The sequence below is a fragment of the Colletotrichum destructivum genome, chromosome 9 (assembly GCF_034447905.1).
Source record: "Colletotrichum destructivum chromosome 9, complete sequence".
NCBI lineage: Eukaryota > Fungi > Ascomycota > Sordariomycetes > Glomerellales > Glomerellaceae > Colletotrichum > Colletotrichum destructivum.
In genome coordinates, this window is record NC_085904.1 from 3,359,695 (window position 1) to 3,378,156 (window position 18,462).

At 54.0% G+C, this 18,462-nt stretch overlaps 6 protein-coding genes across 6 annotated transcripts; 4 read left to right on the forward strand and 2 right to left on the reverse strand.

Moving 5' to 3' along the window:
• Positions 1 to 1,014: 1,014 nt before the first annotated feature.
• CDEST_14114 (uncharacterized protein) lies at positions 1,015 to 2,186 on the forward strand (the record flags this gene model as incomplete). Its single annotated transcript, XM_062930270.1, has 2 exons — positions 1,015 to 1,759; positions 1,813 to 2,186. The coding sequence occupies 2 exons, from the start codon at positions 1,015 to 1,017 to the stop codon at positions 2,184 to 2,186; spliced, it is 1,119 nt and encodes a 372-aa protein (XP_062786321.1).
• An 837-nt stretch (positions 2,187 to 3,023) lies between these two features.
• Positions 3,024 to 5,238, forward strand: CDEST_14115 (uncharacterized protein; the record flags this gene model as incomplete). Its single annotated transcript, XM_062930271.1, has 3 exons — positions 3,024 to 3,192; positions 3,313 to 3,776; positions 3,823 to 5,238. 3 exons carry the CDS (start codon positions 3,024 to 3,026, stop codon positions 5,236 to 5,238), a joined length of 2,049 nt encoding a protein of 682 aa, XP_062786322.1.
• A 355-nt stretch (positions 5,239 to 5,593) lies between these two features.
• Positions 5,594 to 8,025, reverse strand: CDEST_14116 (Putative ubiquitin E2 variant, ubiquitin-conjugating enzyme/RWD, steadiness box (SB)). The gene is made up of 4 exons (XM_062930272.1): positions 7,505 to 8,025; positions 7,353 to 7,440; positions 7,054 to 7,292; positions 5,594 to 6,992 (listed from the first exon to the last, which is right to left on the reverse strand). Exons 1-4 carry the CDS (start codon positions 7,553 to 7,555, stop codon positions 5,691 to 5,693), a joined length of 1,680 nt encoding a protein of 559 aa, XP_062786323.1. The 5' UTR covers positions 7,556 to 8,025; the 3' UTR covers positions 5,594 to 5,690.
• Positions 8,026 to 8,470: 445 nt separating this feature from the next.
• CDEST_14117 (Putative indoleamine 2,3-dioxygenase) lies at positions 8,471 to 10,987 on the forward strand. The gene has a single exon (XM_062930273.1). The coding sequence runs from the start codon at positions 9,484 to 9,486 to the stop codon at positions 10,984 to 10,986; it is 1,503 nt and encodes a 500-aa protein (XP_062786324.1). The 5' UTR covers positions 8,471 to 9,483; the 3' UTR covers position 10,987.
• A 1-nt stretch (position 10,988) lies between these two features.
• Positions 10,989 to 12,798, reverse strand: CDEST_14118 (Putative glycoside hydrolase, family 45, RlpA-like domain superfamily). The gene is made up of 6 exons (XM_062930274.1): positions 12,675 to 12,798; positions 12,365 to 12,613; positions 12,249 to 12,310; positions 11,782 to 12,184; positions 11,701 to 11,727; positions 10,989 to 11,634 (listed from the first exon to the last, which is right to left on the reverse strand). Exons 1-6 carry the CDS (start codon positions 12,761 to 12,763, stop codon positions 11,250 to 11,252), a joined length of 1,215 nt encoding a protein of 404 aa, XP_062786325.1. The 5' UTR covers positions 12,764 to 12,798; the 3' UTR covers positions 10,989 to 11,249.
• Positions 12,799 to 13,790: 992 nt separating this feature from the next.
• CDEST_14119 (DNA-directed RNA polymerase II subunit RPB2) lies at positions 13,791 to 18,458 on the forward strand. Its single transcript, XM_062930275.1, has 3 exons — positions 13,791 to 16,565; positions 16,622 to 17,850; positions 17,913 to 18,458. Exons 1-3 carry the CDS (start codon positions 14,181 to 14,183, stop codon positions 18,073 to 18,075), a joined length of 3,777 nt encoding a protein of 1,258 aa, XP_062786326.1. The 5' UTR covers positions 13,791 to 14,180; the 3' UTR covers positions 18,076 to 18,458.
• The last annotated feature ends 4 nt before the right edge of the window (positions 18,459 to 18,462 follow it).

Consider the following 18,462-nt stretch of genomic DNA (forward strand, 5'->3'; position numbering starts at 1 on the left):
GCTGCGGCGAAGCACCTGAGTTTACAACTCCCGGTCAAGTGCGGTGCTGTGGAGTTTTACGGGGTCGGGGCTCCGACAAGGTCGGCGGCACAAGTGGATCTCCACGGAACCGGGCCTGGTGTCACGTACACGCGGCGTTTGTCACCCGTTCCCGCTGATTGGTTTTTGGGACTGGCAGTGAGGCGGTGGCTTGTCTTCAAACTCCCAGCTGGCACGGCCCTTTCGTTGAGCAGTTCAACTTCAAGTAACCTGGCGGCACGAGTCTAATCATAATAATTCTCGGACGGTCTCCGTCGAATGCTGGGATCTAAACCCACCGCCCCTGGCCACCATGACGACATATCTTCAAGAGGGCAAGGCGTAGTGAACTAAGGTCTTTTTATTATCGAGAGAACACGGACCCTCTGGCTGGTACCATACGTGCGCGTCTAGAATGCCACCGATTGTGCCAACGAGGAGGCGTGACAGTCTCTTGTGGCGACTGACTCTGAAGATGCCATGGTTCGTCGGAAGCTGGAGTGTGCCTAGGCTAATTATCTCTTGCCGCTCTTGAAATGGACTGGGGGCAAACGGAAGGGCTGTGCTTAGATGCCAACGTACAATACTGGTTTGACGCCCAGTCCCGCCCCTGTATGAAAACCACCAAACATCCCAGCTCCGCCTATGTTTGCGCAGGTAGTGGAAACTCCGAATCGAACAAAATCACCTCAGATCACAGCTCCTGGGCGGTCTGTTTTTTGATATACGACGAGCATGGGTCCTGCGTCCCCCTACCAATGCGCGCCGTAATGAAGGCTGTTTCGTCTCATGTGCATGGTTGTCGCGTTCATCACCAGCAAGCTGAATACCTCCCAAGTCCCGCCAGCTTCCTGGTCTTGTATTGTGGTAGTAAACCATGTTCAGTGGAATGTGACCACTTCTTATACAGACCAACGATCCTTCTTCACCTACCTCGTAGCTGGATGGCTAGCGAGCCGATGCTTGTTCCTCTGTCACACCAGCACCACTGAAGACATGGACGACTTCGATCCTTTCCAGCAGAACTTCTCCATCAAGAAGACCGACAACGAAACCCTGGTTCTCGGACTGGCACAAGTTAACGCACTATACCAGGATTTCATCAGCACAAGCGCCAATTATGGCTCTCAGATCGGAGCAAGCTTCATGCTGCTATTGACCATTATTGTCATGATGCCCCCCTTCAAGCCCATCAAAGTCTCCTTGTGGCTCCAGATCACCGGTCTCATGCTCAACATTGTCCGCATGACGCTGCTGGCGGTTCACTTCACGTCCAACTGGTCCAACATCTACTGTCTCTTGGCAGCCGACTACTCTCACATATCGCTGGCAGACCACTACCGCAGTGTTGCGACGGAAGCCATTTCGCTACTTCTGCATATCCTTATTCAGGTGTCGCTCGGCATCCAGGCATGGGCTCTCGTTAACCTGCTGCCGGGCCTCTGGAAGTGGGGTTTTACCGGGTTTTCCTGCTTCGTTTCAGCAGCAGCCATCACCCTGCGAGTTTGGTGTAGCATCGTTAACATAAAGGCTATTATGTCGATGTCGGTTGCCGGTTCGCTTTGGATCTCCCAGAGCAGCGGCATTGTCGGAGCAGTCTCCATTACTTACTACTGCGCCTTGTTCAACATCAAGCTCCTGATGCACCTTGTTAAAAATCGCGGCATCCTTCCCTCGAGACAGGGGATGAGTGCCATGGAAATACTGATCATCACCAATGGCCTTTTGATGATCATACCTGGTTTGTGCTACCTTCAGTTCTCCTCTTGGGCATATCTAATCGGAACCGGCTAGTCATGTTCGCTGTTATACAATGGGGAAGCTGGATCAACTTCGAGTCGGGCTCTCTGACCTACACCTCAGTCCTCGTCTTCCTTCCGCTAGGATCCTTGATCGCCTCTCGTGTCTCGTCCGGCACACCACGGCGAAGTTGTTGCACGACCAATTCCATTGCGCTTCCCAAAGTTGGCTTGAACAGCGGGCCGAGTACCCGCATATATGGAAGCACCCAAGGTGCTGTCACCTCGCACATTGAGTCTGTCCATGTGCGCCCTCACCCTCATGCTGATTCGATTGGTGCCGAGTCGCAGCACATCATCGACGATGACCCCGAGGAGGGATTCATTCGAGTGGATCGAGAGATGGCACTCTACGAAGAGAGAATTTGAGCCCCCAATCTCCGACTTGCCTTCTCAGAGGGGTCACCTGACAAATGAGACGAGCATCAAAGTAGAAGAAAAGCAGTGGCGTCATTGCGGCCTGTTCAAAAAGCGCTTCTATGTCGGCATCTTCCCTATACCGACACACCATCGGTTCATTTGCCCCCTTGTTAAAACCTGTCTTCGAGGACGCTTCACTTCGTCAACGGGGTCATTCCCAGCTCTACCCATAAATTTGTCATATTCAACTTGGGTCAATACTGTTTGAGACACCTGCCGTGTGATGCAGATGACATGCTGATAGAGGTTTAACCAACCAAAGAATTCACTGAATGATGTTGAAACCCTCGGCGTGGCGTTGGCCGGTATATGCGTAACGAAATCAGTGCCATGCCATGCCATGCCATTACGTGTTGCATCAGTCAGTGTTAAATTTCTGCTTTTCAGTGACCTCCCATGCATCTAGTGACGTTCCGGACGAAGCAGGAGCTTGAAGTCCCCGTGAGCTACAAACCCAAACTGTTTTGCATCTCTGTTCATGGGAGACGATACAGATGGAATTACGGGGCAACGTGGTTGCCTTGGGGAAGAACCGACTACGAGCCTCGGAAGAAGGGACTAAGGACAAGGAACGCTCGGTGCCATCGTTCTTCCCCAGAACCAACTGCATCACGAGGTGAATGGTAAATTGAATTTCGAAATGACACACCAGAAACTATTATCATCTTCGGACTGTCTCCCCGCGTAGAGAACCACCCGCAGACCTCATGTTTTCCGTCCATTGAACCCGTACACAACCTCCAATACTAGTAGGGACACTGTCGTTTCCCTGCAACCTGACATCCAATGGAGAACACGCTCTCTGCAGTTCTCTCTCAGGCCCGACACTCTATGCACAAGGACTTCGCCCCAGATGACCCCAGGCCAGCACCCCTCCGTCTCTCACCGAAGAACAAGCACGCGCTTGATGAGCCAGACACCTTGCCAGAACAACTTTGCGAGCCGAAGCCTCGGCGTCCATGACTCGCGTTCAAGAAGGCTGGGACTCTGGCATTCTCCCCATCCACACAGTCTACAACAAGCTTGGCTTCCATTGTATCAAAGTTCGAGATCCTCGATGGCACAACCAGTCTAGAAGTCCGGGCCGGTGCCGGCCCCGAAATAGTAGACACCGGCACATCTTATTCTTCAGCCAGGAGCAGCTTGATCAGGTCAAATGGTAGGCAAGACGGACAAAACAACAACATTGAGAATTCTGCCTTTGGCGATGGCCGCATCAAACATGAGCAGCCGATCTCGACCTCAAGCTCAAGTCAGATCTCCTCTCGCAGAGGGCCGCTTTGTATGCCACGAGACTCTCGATTTTTAAGAAAACAATCGACTGCCGAGACAATCGTGTGTACGTTTGTTATATTCACCGGCGAGAGGCAGCCCGTTACCACCCACACCGTCACGAGCGGGAGCAACAAAAGCCTGGTGGCCGAAAGACGCCAGATCTTTGAGTCCACCACAGGTACGATTGACATCCCAGGCTACACCAAGCCACCTCAAATGCTGATTGAAATGCAAATGCCCCTGAGTTTTCTGTCAAGTAAGCAAGTTTGCCGCCGTCAAAATACCGCAGCGGTCCGCTCTCCCCCCACAGACACCATCACCGGAGAGACAATCGAGACCCAGGGCCTGGCAGACGGCGTCTAATGGGGCTACACTCCGCCAAAACGACTCGAGAGCACCGGAAAATAGAACCCACGAAGAACAGCCTCGCCGTGGCTGGAAGGAGCCAAACCCAATACATCCCACAGTATGGACCCGCAGCGTATCCAAGACAATCGGGAACAAGCTCGGCCAGATTGTCCTTTCCATAAGCGAAAATTTGCAGAAGAAGAAGAAGAAGAAGCTTGCCATCCCGGAGAGATATAAAAGTAGAAGAGAAATGTCTGCGCTGTGGCCACGAGCCATGGATGTCCTCCACTCAAGAGATTTATCGGGCTGCGAGTCGCCAGAGTTGGTTTCCGAGATAAACACTTACTTGCAGGAACAACCAGTTACTAGGACACCGTTCTTGACCAGGAAGCAGAGTAGACGGCTGTCGGAACTCAACGCATACACTATTCCCCGGTCGAACACCGATATCCAAAGCCACGGCAGACACACTACAAGTGAAAGTCTAGGCCTAACCCTCTCACCGACCAAAGCCGAAGGCAAAGACCCCCAGAACAGAGTTATGACTTTGCGGAAACTGTTTGACAGAAGCTCCAAGGACAGCGGCTCGCAAGGTGGCTCGCAACTAAGACGTCGTCACACTGGCCCAGGGAAGAAAACGCCAACCATTACTGGCCCCAATGGGGCGTCATGGCCCGACTATGGTCGAGCGTCCCAGGCAAGAGCATCATTAGAAGTCCTTCCAGAACGCCGGTCACTTCAGATGTCAACCGATATCCGTGTGTCGAACGAGACGACTCACTCATCACTGAAGGACTGTATCAACGCATACGAGTCCATATGCCGACCCAACATCGAAACCACCGCATTGGCACATGGAAAAGCTTTGATTCGTCGTATGCATAAGCAACACCGCGGGGTGGATTTGGAGAGGAGTCTCCTTGGAAGTCGATTCAATAGCCTAGGCTTCAAGCGCGGTCGTGAGGCTCGGAGAAAGATCTCGGCATCCTGGTATAAGAACAAATCACACGACAATGATGCTAGCAATGGAGACGAAAGCGGCTGCAAAGAACACGCAATGATTATAACAGGAGTTCCCCATGCCCGGCAAGGATCATATCTGAGTGCCGGCCAGAAGAATGAAACACAGCTTTTGAGCAAAACGGCTGGTGGGTTGGATGACATACCTCTTCCGTCAGAGTTTTCATCTCGCTATATCTCTGAGCCCCCTGCGACTGCCAGAACTAAGAATCTCTCAACACGCAGAAGCATGCCCGCCATAATACGCAAGCATCGAAACGAAGTACCTCATCTCGATGGTGTCCATCAGCGGCGAAAGACAGCTCTGCCCATGGGTACGACCGGCCCAGTCATTGGATCAAGTTGGTGTCAAGCTTAGGTCGAATCATCAGGCTCAGTTCGCTGAAATGACCGAACTAGAGAGGCACCGATATTCAGTTGGGGGTGGTTGCGATCATCTTGAGGCTTTCTACTGGGCGGCACCGAGTGCAGAATCCACTATTAGCGACCGTTGGTGCCGGTACAGTTGGGCGGGGTGCAATAAGTTGCTAGCCAGAATAGCAAGAGAGACTACAGAAGCTGACTGCTCGGCTAATAGACTGTTTGGACTGCTTCTTGACGTCTTAGCGTAGCACAGAATGGTACATGTATTTTATTCAGGAGTACGAGGGCTTGTGGGGGACATCGGTCATGCGCGCGTTTGTACTGGACGCAGCCAGTCAAAAGATGAGTACCAGGCGTTGAGCAACGTAGTCGAATAAACCTCTATTTATGCCCAAGTGTGCGTGTTTCTGGGCTCTATGCGTAGGGCGACGGAGAAGACCCGCATTGCTATGCTGTCAAACCCATTCCCTTCCCTATCTTGCGAACCAATGCCTTCTTCAAGTACCATTCGCGAGCAAGAGAGCGCGTCGTCTTGGAAAAGACAGCAGGTGAAATTCTACCCCGTTCCACAGCCCGGCCCAACACGAAAATGGTGTCCCCAATGGCCTTCTCCTCGGCCACCAGCGCGTAGAGCTGATTAGCCACAACCGTAGGCGCCACTAGCAATTCATCGATGTCGGGGGCGGTCTGACGTGATGAGCCCTCGATGACAGCATCAGCCTTTCGCAGCGCTTCCACGAGGATATTTGCGTTGGTCTGAAGTAGGGCCGACGTTTGACCCAAGGTGCCCATCTCGGACTGCAACGTCGAAAATGCGGATATCATGGCTGTACGTTGCGCCTGCAAGCCTGCCATGCTGGACTCGTTCTGTTGCCGACTACGTTGACGAAGGGAGTGGAGTGTTTGCGCTAGTTGGTGCAGTAACGCGTCTTTCTCCGGGTTTGGAGGTATTGGTGGCGCGGGGACGGATGATGGCGAAGGTATACTCAAGGTGAGAGGCTCATCGAGCAGATCCGGAGGCGGAGCTGGCTTTGCTATATTCTGTTGCAGAGGTGGCTGGTGCTGTAAGCGCCGTTCTTGCTGCAGCAGCTGTGCCTGATACTGCCCGGCCGGCTGCCACCTGGGCGGAGGTCCATCGTATTGAGGAGCACTTTGCCGATGAGGTAGGAACAAGGCGGAGTGCCGAGGGTCTTCGGAGGTACCTTGTGGATGAGGAGCGTCGTCGCGAGAAAATTGGTGCCGCTGATGCTGCTGAAGATCGTGCGCGGAACGTGGGGACAGGGCTGGTGATGATAGTTGTTGCGAGGCAGGTACCGGAGGCAGAGGCGGAGCCGAGTCGTAACGGGAGTAAGTCTGACTCTGAGACCGATTTGGTGGATGTACGCTGTGGTCTCCATGAACTGTTGTACGTTCGGCACCAGGTGGTAAAGGCGGCAGAGGGGGGCCGTGTCTCGCCTCGATCGGGGGTGGCGGGCTCCGGTACGAAGGCTCAGGGCCGGATTGTTTTGGCGGGGGGGGCGGAGGGCGTGAAGAACCTGTGGGCGCCTCGGTCGGCGGGCGGCTGGCTGGACGAGGAGCCAAATCAGGGGGCAGAGGCGGGAGAGGAGGAGGCGTTTGGCCATACGTTTGCGAAGGAGGGGCAGCATGAAGAGGAGTATGTTGTTGACTTGGCTGTTGTCGGGCGATGACAGGCGGCTCTTTGGCGAAGATGTCTCTCAAGATGGCGAGGAAGTCGAGGATGGTTGATTTCTACATTACAAACAGTCAGACAAGGGTTGCGACGGGAGACACAGGGGCAGAATGGACGCACATCCCAGAAAGCGGCCCATCCTACAAGATATGGATGATAAATCTGTCCTTGGGGGTCTACATGCTGGCCGGGTCGGACCATCATGGTTTCGGTGGGAGTCACGTAGACCAGCGGAGCCTCTCGAGGGTAGGCGTGAGGAACCCATATTGAGATTGGGAAGCGGTAGGTGGTGCCTCTGAAGATGACTGGCAAGGTGCCAGAGAGGTGGAGGAGAAGGGCGGAGGCACCATTGTCAAAGGCTAAGAAAGGCATCAGCAGTAGCTCTGGAGAAATCGTGGTGGAATCGCGAGGGCACATACTGTGGACATCGGTCCGCGGCGATAGAGAGGAGTAGTGGGAGAGCGCCTGTGCGACATCGTTGTAGGTGCGGTTCACATCGTGGTATTCCTGGCAAAGGCGGCGCGTTAGTCGGGGAACAAAAGGTGGCGCGAGGAGAAAGGTGTTTAGCTACGCTTGTGAGAACGCTGTAGAGCCAATTCAAGACGTGTTGCGGAACGGGCATGGCGGTGATGAGGCGAGAAAGGGGGGGAAGAGATGGAGGGAACGCGGCACCAAAATCGAAGCGCGTACGGGCAGGTGCGGGGATACGGCGGACAAGGCTCAAGTCATGAATGCATATCGCGGGGGACCCGAGGCCCGGTACGATGCGTGTGTTCAGTTCGGTGGAGGACGCAACGGTGACGGGCGGCCCAATAAAGTCGGTCGGAAGACGGCAACAGCAGAGATCGGACAGCGGGGAGGGAACGGCGTCATTCACCTTCCGTCAACTTGGTGTAGGCAGCTGAGCACGGGCGGGCGGGAGAGGATCGACGCGGATGTTGAAGCTCGGGGATCGGTGGTTGGGCACCGCACTGCAATGCTGAGAAAGGTACCTGACCTAGGTACCTGTGTGTATCATGGCCAAAGTAAGTACCCAGTACGAATATAAACTCAAGGTCGCAGATGACGCAAAGCTTGCTGTGACGATGTGGGGCCTGGGAGATGCACGAGGCACTGCAAGAGCTAGATGCCCTTCACGCTGCAATCGCACATGTTAGTTGGTTGCCTTCGGATCTTGTTCAGCCAGGCAGTCGAGCCAGAATTCAGATCGCCGCCGTATCTGTCTGTATTGACACACTTCCGGAGCATCCTCAGTTCCATGACCACCCACTGGGATACTGAACGACAACTGATGACGACAGCAAACGTTGGGGAAATCTCGGACGAGTCGGACAGTGGCGCTGAAAGGTAGATCGTCCGGACCTTGCATGAACAAGGGCGACGTGCTGATCGGTGGGCTTGTCTTTTCACGCGTCTCCGGGCCGGCGTCGGAGCTGCATACCACCTCGGTTTTCTCGCCGGCAACCCATATCTGCGATGGGAGAGGCAGACATAAGTTGTTGGACCGACTCATTGAAATCTTGCAGGCTAAAGGACTGACCGAGCCCGCATAGGTAGTCGCCCGGTCGATTCCTGCTCCGCTGTCTATTAGAGACAGAAGGGCTAAGAGTGTGGAGGCTTGAGTCGGGTCGATAAAGAGGTCAAACAACGATGAGCTGAATTATCATCGCACTTCCCTGCGTTTTGATCCTGCCGACCAGTCGGTAGGTTTGTTCAACCGCTAGAGTAATACAGTAAAGCTTCTATATTGCAATGAAACCCCAGGTTGTTTTCTTGGTTTGTCCAACTTTATCATTCACGGACTCGGAGTAATAAAGGATGAAAGAAATGAAAACCACGTACCCCGCTGATCCGTAAGCGTGAGTACTGCAAAACGGGCAGACGCCTCGTAAGTCGCCGCATGTTTCGAATTGCGCATTACAACCCCCAAGACCACGCGGCGCGACCATTCGGCTCTGTTAGCTCGGTACGGCCCTGTTTCCATCGTCATTCATTTAGTGTACCTTTCCGCAAGCACCTCATCTGCTTACAGAGGTTTTTTTCCTCTTCTTTTTTTTTTGTTTTGAACCTGCTCGAGGGAAACCCCTGGAACCTTTCCCCCCCCTGTCCAATCCCACTTAGCCGAACGGGGACCGACCGTTGCGCGCATTAATAAACCACACCACACTCCTCGCCGCCGCTGTCGCTCCCGGCCGCCGCTCTTCCACTCCTGTCACACACAGCCAACATCGTTACTAGCAATTGGCAGCAATTAGAAGAAGAAAATAGTCTTTTTCAACTCGTCTTGGATATTCTTGTTGAATGCTCGCAGTTTCAAGGATCTTTCGCACGGCTGAGGAGTATTCCAGCTATACCTGGATACTCCTTGCGTCAGGACCTTATTGAATACTGTCTATTGCATCGCAACCAAACCTCCCTTCTCGCCACAAAGACTTGACGTCTGTCACCATCCTGCGGATAAGCCGTTGCTTCACACACCTCAAACCTCAACAACCTCAACCCTGAACCGAAAGCGGACGGCCTACACAGGCGACGAAGGGCATACTCATTATGCTCCCTCCTATCCCCGTGTTGTCTGACTATGGAATCTCCCCGTCCCATGGATTCCTGCCGGACGTTCTTCCACTGACCCGACTACCGGACCCCTACTATAACAAGTGGGAGGCCGTTGTCGCCAACCTCCAGGCACTTGTCCTCAGCCGTCGTCTCCGTCCGGTTGTCGACCGGCTGCCTGTCCTCTCCACCATCGGTCTGGAACATGACGCAGAATGGCGGAGAGCGTACTCCCTGCTGTGCTTCATGGCACACGCCTACATCTGGGGCGGCGATGAGCCGTGCGACCAGCTGCCGCCCGCCATCACCATCCCCCTTTTGAAGATCTCCAATCACCTCGAGCTGCCCCCGGTTGCCACCTATGCCGCTCTGTGTCTTTGGAACTTCAAGCCCCTGTTTGTCGATGAGGACATTGACAACCTCGAGAACCTCGCTACCCTCAACACCTTCACTGGCTCCCTTGATGAGTCGTGGTTTTATCTTGTCTCTGTCGCCATCGAGGCACGCGGCGGCCCCATCATCCCCCTTATGCTGACGGCCGTGGCCGCTGCTCGCCAAGCAGATGCCGCGACCGTAGCCCGTTGCTTGCGCACCTTTGCTGAGCGCCTCACCGATTTGACCAACATCTTGCAGCGTATGCACGAGAGTTGCGACCCCAACATCTTCTACAATCGCATCCGAACCTTCCTCGCTGGGAGTAAGAACATGGCCGAAGCCGGGCTCCCCGATGGCGTCAATTACGACGACGGGTCTGGAAAGGAGGACTACCGTCAGTACAGCGGCGGTAGCAACGCCCAGAGCAGTCTGATCCAGTTCTTTGATGTCATCCTTGGCATCGACCACCGGCCAACCGGCGAGAAGCGGGACCCCTCTACCGAATCGGAACGGGAGTCTCGGGCTCCGGTGCCGCGTCACAACTTCATCATGGAGATGCGCCGGTACATGCCTGGCCCCCATGCCCGGTTCCTTAAGGACGTTTCTAGCGTCGCCAACATTCGCGAATTTGTCGAGTCTCGCAAGGATGACCGCAATTTGTGTCTGGCCTACGACGCCTGCCTCGCCATGCTTAGTGCATTCCGCGACAAGCACATCGCCATTGTCACTCGCTACATCATACTGCCCTCGCGCGAGGTACGTGCCCGCAGCAGATCAAGAAGCCCCGAGGCAGCACGTCAGCGTCTTAATCTGGCCACGGCCTCGCGTCAGCGCCAGTCCACCGAGCAGGGTAGCAAGTTGGAGAACACCGGAGGCAAGAAGAACCTGAAAGGCACCGGCGGGACTGCCCTCATCCCGTTCTTGAAACAGGCACGGGACGAGACTGGCGAGCCCGCCATCGAGGAGTGGACTCGCCGGTTCATGAGCAGGACCGTCAAGTCCGAAGGCAAGGGTGACTTCTTTCTGGGCAAGCCTAGCCAGCCCCATACAGTTGAAGTTGAGGTCAGCGGCTTAGCTGGCACCTGGACTATTGATGATGATGTCGGCGGCATTTGCCATTACTAGTGCGATGGCGAGAATGTCGGAATGGACGTTTAGGGTGGCGTGTTGGCGTGAAACCTAACACCCACTTGAGCTGGATGGATGTGTAGTCACTTACCAGGGCCATGGTTTCGGTATAATAGATAAAATCATTGATCTTGCGGTCTACTTGGAACCCTACATATTCTATGTGTATGACCTGGAAAGGAAACATGGCAATCTCCCGCCCGGGTCACGGGTCCTCCGGCATATGCCCCTTATCATGTGACTGATGACAGTGATAAATATTATAGGGTATCCTGCAATTGTGAGGGTCGAATTCTTGTCCAGTTCATACTCCCGTAGGCTGGCACTGCCAATAGAACGGGTTCAACGACACACAGGCAGCACCAGCGGCGCATGCTGAAGGCGTGGGCCAGGAGCTGGCGTTGCACTGAGCCCAGACGGATGCCGTCCCCCCTACCGGGACGGACTTTATCGTGGATATGACTGATGCGGAGCTGGATGTGGAGGGTGTGTGGCTGGTGGTTGAGATTGCTTGAGAAGCCGCCGTAGTGGAGGCCGGCAGGCTTGCGCTTGTCGTCGTCGTCGTCGTCGTCGTCGGAGATGCTCTTGAACTCGACGAAGACGACGCCGCCGTGGGATTGGTGCCTTGGACGCATTGCCAATAATCTGCGTCAGGTGTGAGCAAAGTTTCTGCAAATGGGTTTGCTTTATAACAAGCTTACAGTCGGTCACATATTTACAGTAGTAGCCAGAGGTACACTTTAGCACGGATTAGTCAATAGCTGCTTTAGAAAATTTGGCCAAAGAAAACACCAAACCTTCTTCTGTACATCCCATGCAGTGCTATCGCACTGCTCGTGTGGCCCCGCCGTTTCGGTGGGCTGCGGCGGCTCCCATTTTGTGTTGGTCGGCATTTGAAAGGCAGGGAAGCTGGCATCGTCGGAGCGGCGACAGCCTGACCGGGCCACCAATTCTGATGGGCACTGAACCTGAGTGAAGGACAAGCTCGGGTTGTCCGCGTTCATGAACCAATCGAACCTCCATTGGCAACCGCTTTGGAGCTTGGCAGGCAGGGAAGAACACTCGCTACGGCTTGAGACACCACCGTAACGAGCGCCAGGAAACTGGAATCCGAACTCGCTCGTGCAGCCGTCAAATATCCCCAGACCGCCGCCGGGCATCATGATGTCGAAGTGGTTGCTGCCCAAGTCACCGCCTGGACGCCGCGTCAATGCCATTCCGGACACAGGTACTGAGACTCCTCCTTCCCATTCCCTTACCTGTATTGGTAGACTGCACAACCATAACCTTGCCCTTGTTTTTGCCGGATGTGAACGTTATGCTGGCTCTAGTATCAGCGTGTGAGAGCGGTCAAGGGCCTGTTGCATGATCTCACGCGTAGCAACCGCAACACCAACTAGCCTCGGTACCGCCACTGATAGCTGTAGCTGCGAATCCAAAGGACACGAGATCGTTGACGGCCCAAGGAGCTTGATTGGTGCATGTGTATGCAGAACCACCGCTTTCGCAGCCACTCTTGGCGTCGGGACCCAGAGGGAGATCATTCTTGTCGCAGGTTAGAACTGGACGGTTGACGGATGCCTTTTGCTGCCACGCGCAAGATGGCTTGCAGCAGTCCCAGTATCTATATGACAGTGTATGAGCTACATCACTCTTTCGAGCAAGATTTAGTACTGGATGCCAACCTCGTGGATTTGCCAGCCCCAGACGCAGCCAAAGTAGCCGTGAGCAAATGTATGAAAACAACCAGGCTGGAAACGGTAACGGAACGCATGATGGAAAGTCAAGGGTCTCTGAAAGAATGTCAACGAGCAAGTGATTTGAGCATCCCCATCTGAGAGCCTGCAGGCGCCGTCTTTATAGAGTCCAGTGCGACCAGCGGCATCGATCGATATTACCAGGTTGGTTCATGTCCGCCCTGTCTCGACATCCCAGCTGGGCAGAGACGGATCCAAGATAGGAGTCGAGTTGGTGGGAATGGAAATGCGGCAGCACGGCTCCGTTAAGCGTATTCGGAGATATCCCACAAATCAGGCTAAATGCAGTTTCACGGAAACCCTTTAAAAGATCGTGTAGGTTGAAATTGCTCGTACGCGAGACCATTGGCTAGAAGATGTGTCCCAAGAAGTTTCGGCAAGTGACCCGAATTAAATAAAAGTCGAGCCAACCACGAGGATACTGGAAGAGCGGATGCAACCTTAACAAACCCCAAATGGCTAGTTCAAGGCCATGAACCGGGCGTTCGGATGGTACAGCCGGCGTGTCCTGGAGGTTTTCAAGGAAACCGGAAGGAAGAGCGGATTTCATTTGGCTCCGATACCTGAAATGGCTGATCACTTGATCAGATTGATCTCGGCTGAGACGGACTGAATGTGAATGGACGGAGTGAGTCCCTTATGTTCGGCATGCCACGACGCCGCACATCTCAGTTGCGCCCTGATCTGGAGGCGGAGTTTGATGGTACTGTTGCCTCCCAGATGACATGGACCGTTGCTGTCCTTCCCCAGAGCGGACCTTGTCCAAGCTTCAAGAAAAGGTGGCGGACGTGGTTCTAGTGCCAGTCAGACAGACACATCAAACCCATCGCCGTCGAAATGGTGTAGTCAGCACACCACGTGACGATAGAGCTCTTGTGGAGCACCTGCCGGCTGAGACGCAGCTTCCATTGGCGAGGCACAGGCACTCAGCATCCGATGGAGCGCTAGCACAAAAAAGGCTAGCCCATTTGTCTTGCCGCGTTCTTGAGCCTCTCGGCCTGTCTCTTGCGCCTGCCTCCTGTCTGGACGGGATTTTGGGACGAGGAAAAAAACAATACTCAACGAGGCTCATCGTTTGTCTCGCGTACTGACTACCACCTACCACCACGTCGCATCTCCTATCGACAGCGCCTTGCAGAACGGCACCGAAACTTCACGGCTGGACTTGTTTCCTTTTCCCCTCTCGCGAATGCTCCGACCGAGCTGAAGAGGCAAAACCGCCTGGGCTCTGCGTCGTGATTGTTAATCATCATTGTGGTTTTCCATCTCTTGCCACCAACCCCCAATCGATCGCAACCCCCGCCCTCACTCGCGCCTTGATTGCCGACACACGGAAGGAAGATTGCACAAGTCTCAGTCCCAAGGAAATACACAATTCTTGCTGTTGACTACGACTCACCGCATACGCGTGCGCCGCCGCCTTCAATTGTCAAAATGGCCGACTACGACGAATACGACTACGATGGCTACGTTGAGGAAGACGACACCAGTATCACCCCCGAGGACTGCTGGACTGTAATCTCTTCATTCTTTGAGTCCAAGGGCCTGGTTTCCCAACAAGTCGACTCTTTCGACGAGTTCACCTCCTCCACCGTTCAGGAACTCATTGACGAGTACTCCCAAATCACCCTAGACCAACCGAACCCCATGTCCGACAGTGACAAGGTCATCGCGCTCCGCCGATATGAAGTCAAGTTTGGCACCGTCATGGTCTCCCGACCCTCCATTACCGAAGCTGATGGAAAAGTCACAACGCTACTTCCCTACGAGTGTCGCGATCGAAACCTCACCTATGCGAGTCCCTTGTACGTTAAGATCACCAAGAAGGTCTCAATTGCGGTAGAGAAGCCTATCCCGTTGAATGAGCTCGACGAGGAGCAGCAGGACGAGCTTGCCAACACTGGCGAACACCCTACCAAGCTTGAGTGGGAAGAGGAAGAAAGTGGCGAAGATTACGGTGCCGACAAGAATAAGTCGGATGACATGAAGGATATGATCTTCATCGGAAGAATGCCGATTATGGTCAAGTCCAAGATTTGCCATCTGAGCAGCGAACAGGAGGATGACCTGTTCATGTTGAATGAGTGTCCGTACGACCAGGGAGGCTACTTCATCATCAACGGCAGTGAGAAGGTGCTCATCGCCCAGGAGCGCTCGGCCGCCAACATTGTTCAGGTCTTCAAGAAGGCCCAGCCGAGTCCTTATTCCTACACGGCCGAGATTCGCAGTGCCCTCGAGAAAGGCTCCCGGTTGATTTCCAGCATGATGCTGAAGCTTTACAGTAAGGGTGATGCAGCAAAGGGCGGGTACGGTCAGACAATCCACTGCAGTCTGCCCTATGTTAAGGCTGACCTGCCGATTGCCATCGTTTTTCGAGCGTTGGGCGTGGTGTCCGACGAGGACATCCTCAATCATATTTGTTACGACCGAAATGATAGCCAGATGCTCGAGATGCTGCGACCATGCATCGAGGAGGCTTTCTGCATCCAGGACAGGGAGGTTGCTCTCGACTTTATCGGCAAGCGAGGCAGCAATCACAACATTCCGAGAGAGAAGCGCGTGAGAACTGCCAAGGACATCCTTCAAAAAGAGACCCTGCCGCATATCTCACAGAGCGAAGGTAGCGAGACGCGGAAGGCATTCTTCCTGGGTTATATGGTCCACAAGCTGCTCCAGTGCGCGCTGGGCCGACGCGATACCGACGATCGTGATCACTTTGGCAAGAAGCGTCTCGACCTTGCCGGTCCCCTTCTCGCTAAACTCTTCCGCAACATCGTTCGTCGCATGAATCAGGAGCTGTCTGGCCATCTCAAGCGCTGTGTTGAGTCAAACCGGCAGTTCAGTCTGACCCTTGGTGTCAAGCCGCAGACCCTCTCCAACGGCCTGAAGTACTCCCTGGCCACCGGCAACTGGGGCGATCAGAAGAAGGCCATGAGTTCAACGGCCGGTGTATCTCAGGTGTTGAATCGGTACACTTTCGCGTCCACCTTGTCCCATCTTAGACGTACGAACACCCCTATCGGTCGTGATGGCAAGCTGGCGAAGCCTCGGCAGCTACACAACACTCATTGGGGCTTGGTGTGCCCGGCAGAAACCCCCGAGGGTCAAGCCTGTGGTCTCGTCAAGAACCTGTCGCTCATGTGTTACGTCAGTGTGGGCACGCCCGCCGAACCTATCATTGATTACATGATTCAAAGAGGCATGGAAGTGCTCGAAGAGTACGAGCCGCTGAGATATCCTAACGCCACCAAGGTGTTTCTCAATGGTGTCTGGGTCGGCGTTCACCAGGACCCGAGAATCTTGGTACCCGACGTCCAGGGTACCCGTCGGCGAAACGTTATTTCTCACGAGGTGTCTCTTGTTCGTGATATTCGAGACCGTGAGTTCAAGATCTTCTCTGATGCCGGCAGAGTCATGAGGCCCGTCTTTGTCGTGGAGCAAGGCGCAAATGGCATAGTGCCCCAGGGCTCGCTTGTGCTGCAAAAGGCGACGGTCAACGAGATGCGCGACCAGCAAGAGAACCCGCCGGACAACCCGGCCGACAAGATTACATGGGAATCACTTGCTCACAGTGGAGTCATCGAGTACCTCGACGCAGAAGAGGAGGAGACGGCCATGATTTGCATGACGCCCGAGGACCTGGAGATCTACAGGCTGCAAAAGCAAGGTCAAGTGGTCGAAGACAACACGGACGGCCCCAACAGTCGTTTAAAGACTAAGATCAATCCCACAACGCACATGTATACCCATTGCGAAATCCACCCCAGTATGCTGCTTGGAATCTGCGCTAGTATCATTCCCTTCCCCGATCACAACCAGGTATTTATCACCCATCCCCATGCCCCCTACCACTGCACTGACTAATTCGATGACAGTCTCCCCGTAATACTTACCAGTCTGCCATGGGAAAGCAAGCCATGGGCTTTTTCCTGACGAACTACTCACGCAGAATGGACACCATGGCCAACATTCTCTACTACCCTCAAAAGCCGCTTGCTACCACCCGATCCATGGAGTTCTTGAAATTCAGAGAGCTGCCAGCCGGCCAGAATGCCATCGTCGCCATTGCCTGTTACTCGGGCTACAACCAGGAAGATTCCGTGATTATGAATCAGAGCAGCATCGACCGTGGCCTCTTCAGAAGTCTATTTTTCCGATCCTACACGGACTGCGAAAAGCGTGTGGGAATCAACCTGGTTGAGCAGTTTGAGAAGCCTTTCAGAAGTGACACGTTGCGTCTGAAACACGGCACATACGACAAGCTGGACGACGATGGTATCGTAGCCCCTGGCGTCCGTGTCTCGGGAGAAGACATCATTATTGGAAAGACGTCACCCATCAGCCCGGACAACGCGGAACTCGGTCAGCGGACGACCCAACACGTCAAGCGTGATGCATCTACTCCTCTCAGAAGTACTGAGAACGGTATCGTGGACCAGGTCATTGTCACGACCAATCAAGACGGGCTCCGTTACGTCAAGGTCCGGGTCAGGACGACAAAGATTCCACAGATCGGTGACAAGTTTGCGTCGCGTCACGGTCAAAAGGGCACCATTGGTGTCACCTATCGTCAGGAAGACATGCCCTTTACCGCTGAAGGCATCACACCAGATATCATCATCAACCCTCACGCTATTCCGTCTCGTATGACCATTGCTCACTTGATCGAGTGTTTGCTCAGCAAAGTCTCGACTTTGAAGGGTATGGAGGGCGATGCCACTCCTTTCACGGACGTGACAGTCGACTCAGTCTCACAGCTCCTCCGGGATCAGGGCTATCAGTCGAGAGGCTTTGAGATCATGTACAATGGCCATACTGGCCGCAAGCTGCGAGCCCAAGTCTTCTTTGGACCGACATACTACCAGCGCCTGCGTCATATGGTCGACGACAAGATTCACGCTCGTGCTCGTGGCCCCGTGCAGATCATGACTAGACAGCCAGTCGAGGGTCGTGCCCGTGACGGTGGTCTGCGTTTCGGAGAGATGGAGCGTGACTGCATGATTGCTCACGGTGCTGCATCGTTCCTCAAGGAGAGACTATTTGAGGTCTCGGATGCATTCCGAGTGCACGTTTGCGAGATTTGCGGCTTGATGACGCCCATCGCGTAAGTGCCTTCTTTCCACAAATCTTGCCATGAAGTAGGGCAGCGTGCTAACCAGAGGACAGAAACCTTTCGAAGCAGTCATTTGAGTGCCGACCATGCAAAAACAAGACGAAGATAGCGCAGATTCACATTCCGTATGCGGCGAAACTCCTCTTCCAGGAACTGCAATCGATGAACATCGCAGCTCGCATGTTCACCAACAGATCCGGAGTGTCCATCAGGTAAAGGGGATTTTGCTGAAGGGGCCGGGTGAAGCACTGGAAAGGGAAAATCACGAGGTGGCATGGTGCGCCTTGTGGTCGGACGGGCTTGCGAATATGGGGATGGGAGTATTCCGGATGATTGCTTTTGGCATCATAGAGGCTAGGAAACATTTCTTGCCACCCGAGCTACATTATCAGCGGGCGGTAGAATGACAGATGGACGCCTCTATGTGTCTTGCACTAATGACATGTACCATCATACAATGCAAAAATAAAGAAGGAAGAATAACAAAGACAGGATATGCGTTCGACGCGATTGGGATGTTTGATGCATCCGAACTTTTGGTTCACAGTTTGTACAGGTGAAGATGGGTATAAATACATATTGTTATGCACAGCTCCCTCTACG